Source organism: Thamnophis elegans, chromosome 13 (assembly GCF_009769535.1).
Source record: "Thamnophis elegans isolate rThaEle1 chromosome 13, rThaEle1.pri, whole genome shotgun sequence".
Lineage (NCBI taxonomy): Eukaryota > Metazoa > Chordata > Lepidosauria > Squamata > Colubridae > Thamnophis > Thamnophis elegans.
The window spans coordinates 43,736,602-43,742,817 of record NC_045553.1 but is presented as its reverse complement, the minus strand read 5'-3'; the positions used below and the strand labels follow the sequence as shown (position 1 = coordinate 43,742,817).

Sequence of the window (6,216 nt, the reverse complement as noted above, 5' to 3'; positions counted from 1 at the left end):
AGCTCAAAATTGCCAGATTGAGGAACTGTACTCTGCCTAGACTGAATCATCTTCTTTTAATGAGCCCATAATCCCTTGCGGGGTGGAGTCTGGGCAATTGAATGGAGCTGAGGGTTTACTGGCCAGATGCCTTTCCTGTCACCAATGCAGAGTTTTGTTTCAGCAGATAACATTCTCATTATGCCCAGAGAGATAAATATCTGCCTCTACCTAGGATCGAACTCGCAGCCTCCTTGATTGTGAGGCGAGAGCTCCACCTCTAGGCCACCAAACCACTCAGTGCCCTAGACTGAATAAGGTGTCAAAGCCTGATGCTTAGAGGTTATTATAACTGCCTATGTAATACAGCCCAGGTTCGATTCCCAGTAAGGGTATGGCTAGCTGATGAGAGCTAAATAGCTTGAAATAGATCCATACAAGTTTCCCTTCATTTATTTATCAGCAAAAAATGTTATATACAGCATGCATATATATATATATATGTCATAAGAGACCATCCAGACAGAAACCCAATATTTTTACTGTTGCCTTTGTTACATTTGTGTTGTATTTGTGCTGATAAATAAATAAAGGGAGACTAGTATAGATCTATTTCAAGCTATTTAGCTCTCATCAGCTAGCCATACCCTTACTGGAATTGGTACTAAGATGCAATACAGCACAGGTTCCAATCCCAGTAAGGGTATGGCTAGCTGATGAGAGCTAAATAGCTTGAAATAGTATACTAGTCTCCCTTTATTTATTTATCAGCACAAATACAACGCATATATGTGTGTGTGTGTGTGTGTGTGTGCATGTGTGTTGTATTTGTGCTGATAAATATAGGGTTTCTGCCTGGATGATCTCTTATGACGAGCCGATGGACAGAGAATGGAAGCAGTGAACTTCCTCCCATATTTGGGCATACCAGGGGTTGTGACTTTATATATATATATATATGTGTGTGTGTGTGTATGTATATATACACATACATACATATATATATATGAATGAAATCCTCATTCCCCTACATCCCAGGAAGATGCATTTAAAACTATATCAGTTTATAATCGAAAAGCGGGCTCAAAATTTAAGAGACCTCCCCTGCAGCTTATTCCGAGCGAAAGGCAAAAGTGATGCATGGAAAAGAAGATACAGATGAGTGGGGGAGATAGCAGAACAGGATGCCCTACTACACACCCTGGCCTATTCACAAGGTCTATTTTTCCTGGTACATGCTGAAGTTACGTGGATATAAAGATTTGGGGGGAGGGGGTTTGTTGCATAATGAAGGGCATACATGAGCTTGCTGGCAAGAATGGCGGTAACCATCTTTGGATTGTATCCGGCTCTGGAATGATGGTCAAAACTTCAGCGGCGCAAAAAAGGAAGAGAGGGCCGAGGTGGCGCAGTGGTTAAATGCAGCACTGCAGGCTACTTCAGGCTTATTTTTTTAATCTCTAAACTGAGTGACTTAAGATGCTTAAGGCCGTGTGGCTCAAATCGTGACACAGCCCTCTTGCGATAAGAGAACGCGACGGTGGTGCCAATAAATAATAAGAGACAAATTTCCTTTCTTTTCTTAATTTATTACAAATATCTAGCAAACCAGTCACAGGGGTGGGTGGGGAAAAAAAATCCCAAACCAACAAACCAACTAGGCCTTAATACAACTTTATGAAAAAAAAAAAAAAATTCAAAACCTCGGTCGCTGTCGGTGGGCAGGAGGGTGGGAAACAGCATTTTGAGTTAAATTCACATCAAAACGTTACGGAAATTTAATCCATGGGCTTTCCGAACAAAACCACCTGCCCGAACTTTTGATTAAAGGGGAAACGAGAGATGATGCTTTCTTTCTTTTCTTTTTTGAAAAAAAGGAAATTCGGTTTTCTCAGTGAAGCACGTCTTTCCGATCGCCATTCCTTCTGCTGGTCTGTGTGTGTGTCTCTCTCTCCATTTTATAAGTGTAACTCTGCCTGGCGGGTAGCAAATCGCAGACCAAAAAAGGAGAAAATTGCTATGATTCATCCCAATTTTCCTCCCTTTTTTTTTTTTTTGCAAAGGAGCACGTGGTAGAAGAAGGCAGGCGGGGATCTGTTCCACAGGCATCCTAATCTTTGCCATCGGGGTGCTGGTGAATTGCAGAGCTTCGAACAGGTGGAAGGGGTGCTGCTTCCCCCCCACCCCCTTTTGCCTTCTGTTTTTTTATAGCTGTACTTTTCTTACGTTTTCAATTGTAACTGTGGTTTCATAAACAGAATGAAAGATGGCCTCCAACAGCCGGAAAACACCAAAACGTCACTTGGGCTTAGCCATGGCTAGAGAAAGGCTGCCCAATTTTGGCAACCTTAAGACCTGTGGACTTCAACTCCCAGAATCCCCCAATTCTGGGAGTTGAAGTCCACGAGTCTTGAAGTTGCCAAGGTTGGGCACTCCTGTCTCCAATCCCTTCACCTGTAAAGGGGGAAGCCGGGAAAACCAAGCGCCAAAATTTATTTGGGGATGTGGTCGCGTGTTTGGAAGGGTGGCCTGCAAGCCACGACGGCAGGTGGCAAGAGGACGACAATGGACACCGATTGTGCCCACGGTTATTACAACACTTGGCTCCAACGGGGAAACTGAGGTCTCGGTTAAGGACGGAAGGAGGGAGAGACAGCAGGATATAAAGATCGGACGTTTATGGCTTAAAAGTGGCTTTTCCCCAACCAGTTTAGGGATACAAGATCCATCATGCGCTGGCTACCTGGGTTTGCCATAGGTTGTACCTCAAAGCACTGGAGGGGGTCACACTAGGGGAATGTAGTCATGTTGCCTTGCCTCTTAAAAAACAGATCCAATTCCTCTTTTGACTAATTATTCAGGAATGCCCTCCTCAAAGCATCCGTCCAGGCTGAATCTCCAATCCTTCAGACCCTGCCTCGGAGGCAGGAGACGAGGTCACGTCTCGACGCAACCCGTCATCATCCGAGGATTATCTCTGAAAGCGGAGCTGTGTTCGGGGATTGGGACTTCGGATGCCCCTTTAGGAGATCCAGTCCAGAAAGCTAAAACGGCTGCGGACACATCGAGAGTTGCCAAGTCCCATTTTGCTGAGGGAGGGGCGCCTGTGGTGAACAACGGCTGAAGCGCGCTACACAAAATTGCAACCCGGGGTGGGGTGGGGGTGTTGTGTGATCTTTTGCCGGGCGTCTCTATTTTTCTGAAACATCACCGTTTTCGGCTGGAGGAGCGGGGGGGGGGAGTCTCTCTACACTTAGGTTGGAGCTTCCTCCTGGCTCAAGGGGGCGCTATGAGAGTTTAGCGGCAGGTGAGTATATGTGAAAGTCTTGGTGCGAAGATACATCACGATGCCACCCACCCACCCTTTGTGATTGGTGATCTCCAGAACCTGTGGTCCAGCTGGGAGGAGTTGCGAGGGGCGCGTGGCGAGGGGCTTGAGATGTTACAGGCGCTCTGTGTAGCTTGGAGGAAGCCAAATTCCCACCCAACCACCCCCAAAATCCATCAACATGTCACCGAAATGCAATTCCCGCTGGCTTTGCATGGAAGTCGCCATCGACGGCTGGCATTTTATACGCCTGGAAACGTAGTGTTGCTTCCTCTTAAGATTTGGGTGGGAACGAACAAACGAACGCAAAGCTGTTTAAAAAATAACATTCCTTCACAGCCTGCCTAAAGGACCAACTCAGGTGCCTGAGACTGGCAGCTTTGAGGGTCTGTGGACTGTGGAAAAATGTTCCTTTTCCAGCCCCGACCTAAAGGAAGTCCCACCGCTGCCGATCGGCTGTTTCAATTCATTGGATCTTGAACGGCGGTTCCTTTTCGACAGGTCCTTAGCGTCCAGTGCTACAGGTCACGAGAACTTGCAGTAAAGTTTGGGTTTCCCTTTTTTTAGGAGAACGTTCCTAACTATCTGGGCATCTTTCTTTTTTCAAGTAGTCTTAACCTTCTCACCGGGCGGGCCTTCCTCGGCCAAACTCCACCCATAACTAGAAATTATAAGGATTCGGGGCACGGTTTTTCACAACGGGAGGGAGGGAGGCCTGCAGCCAGACTCTCTTACCTCCCACCATCAGTTAAGAACCTTAACCAGGACTACCAGTAGAGGGTGGGGCAATCGGGAAGAAAGCTCAGGTCACGTACTGAACCCTCCCCAAGAATGCCAGGTCCGTGGAATGGATGATGCGGCCTCCAAGACGCTCCTCAAATATAACGATCTGGAGAAGGAAGGAGAAGAGAAGGGACGGCCCAGTTCAGAGAAAAGAGCGGTTCTCTTTCGGATAACTCTGCCCACATTCCTTCTTCCCATTTCCCCCATGACAATCAACCCCGTGAGGTGAGTTGGGCTGAGAGAGAGAGGGACTGGCACAAAATCACCCAGCCGGCTTTCATGCCTAAGGCAGGACTAGAACTCCCAGTCTCCTGGTGATTGGCCCAAAGTCACCCAGCCGGCTTTCATGCCTAAGGTGAGACTAGAACTCCCAGTCTCCTGGTGATTGGCCCAAGTCACCCAGCCGGCTTTCGTGCCTAAGGCGGGACTAGAACTCCCAGTCTCCTGGTGATTGGCTCAAAGTCATCCAGCCGCCTTTCATGCCTAAGGCAGGACTAGAACTCCCAGTCTCCTGGTGATTGGGCCAAAGTCACCCAGCCGGCTTTCGTGCCTAAGGCGGGACTAGAACTCCCAGTCTCCTGGTGATTGGCCCAAAGTCACCCAGCCGGCTTTCATGCCTAAGGTGAGACTAGAACTCCCAGTCTCCTGGTGATTGGCTCAAAGTCACCCAGCCGGCTTTCATGCCTAAGGCGGGACTAGAACTCCCAGTCTCCTGGTGATTGGCCCAAAGTCACCCAGCCAGCTTTTGTGCCTAAGGCGAGACTAGAACTCCCAGTCTCCTGGTGATTGGCTCAAAGTCACCCAGCCGCCTTTCATGCCTAAGGCGGGACTAGAACTCCCAGTCTCCTGGATTATAACCTGGTACCTTTACCACTGGATCAATCTGGTCCTGGGTCTATAGACAGAGGTGAAAAGAAAGAGAACGAGATCCAAATCAAGCAACTCACTTCGTTGTATCCCTGTTGGAGCCAGGTTCCCGGGAGGTAGAGTGTTTCCTGAGGGCCAATTTTCCAGTAGCGACCGAGGTTCTGCCCGTTGACAAAGACGACTCCCTTTTCCCAGCCCTGGAAACACAAAAAAGGGACCCCACTAAAGATGGGTCGAGATATTCGTCTTCTCTGATGGGCCTGGTGCCCTTACAGGTGGCAAGTGTCAGCTCAGCGATGAAATGTCTGAGAATCACACCCAATAGGTCAGAAGTCACCAAACTTTCGGACCTCAAGGGACCACTGAGTTCATAATTTTAAATCCCGCGGACCACTAATATGATCTGCCTAATGACTCGCTGGGTGGGCATGGCTAGGTGGTCATGTGACTGGGTGGGCGTGGCCAACTCAATGTCACTCCATGTCGAGGGGCACCTCGCTGGCCTCTACTTGCCCCTCCCCTCCCAGCCACTCCTCGCCTGCCTGCCCGGGCTCCTTAGGGCCCCAACAGGAAGCAGTTGCTGGAGCTAAGCAGCCACCAGGAGAAAGAGTTGGCAAAACAGCTCAGTTCAAATTAGATCTGACCGAGAAGGAGGCTCAGCAGAAGCTCCTCACTGAGGACTAGGAGCATAGGCTTTCCAAGCAGAGGGAAGACCTGCAGGAGTGCAAGACCAGGTACTGGCGCCTGGAGGCTCAGTGGGCTGAGATGGTCAGCCAGTTCCAGGCCATGATGCAGTCCCACTGGAACGAGGCCCTTTGGCTCTTCGCCACCAGTGGTGCTTCCCTTTGGCTTTCCCCCAAAGCCCCCCACCAGGAGGCTGAAGCAGACCCCAAGTCAGAATTTCTGCCCCCCCCTCTGCCCCCCCAAAAGACCCCGAAAGGGGAGACTCGCTGCAGCAACACAAGCGTTCATTGCACATATCCGACCCAGGGGCCGTAGTTTTGAGGACCTCTGATTGAGTGCAATATAAAAAATGCAAATAATTTTTCTGCGGACCACCAAAATTTTCTCACAGACCCCCAATTGATGACCGCTGCAATAAGCCACGTTTAAGAAACTACTGCAGTGGTGCCCGAAGCCCTACACATATTTTTTCTAGCTCCTGCTGCAAATAACAAAAAAGAAAGAAAGGAGACAAATGCATATTCATCATTACAAATTAAGTATTCTGAGCAAAAGCTCACCTTTTCAGACCATTG

The 6,216-nt window shown here is 48.8% G+C and overlaps 1 protein-coding gene across 1 annotated transcript in view; it reads right to left on the bottom strand.

Moving 5' to 3' along the window:
- Positions 1 to 1,551: 1,551 nt before the first annotated feature.
- LOC116516599 (beta-galactosidase-1-like protein 2) overlaps positions 1,552 to 6,216 on the bottom strand; it is a 54,562-nt gene continuing 49,897 nt past the window's right edge. Inside the window, exons 18-19 of the mRNA XM_032229192.1 lie at positions 5,038 to 5,154; positions 1,552 to 4,196 (exon numbers count right to left, since the gene is read on the bottom strand). Coding sequence (XP_032085083.1) covers positions 4,110 to 4,196; positions 5,038 to 5,154 — 204 coding nt within the window. The 3' untranslated portion in view covers positions 1,552 to 4,109. The remainder of the gene's footprint in view (positions 4,197 to 5,037; positions 5,155 to 6,216) is intronic.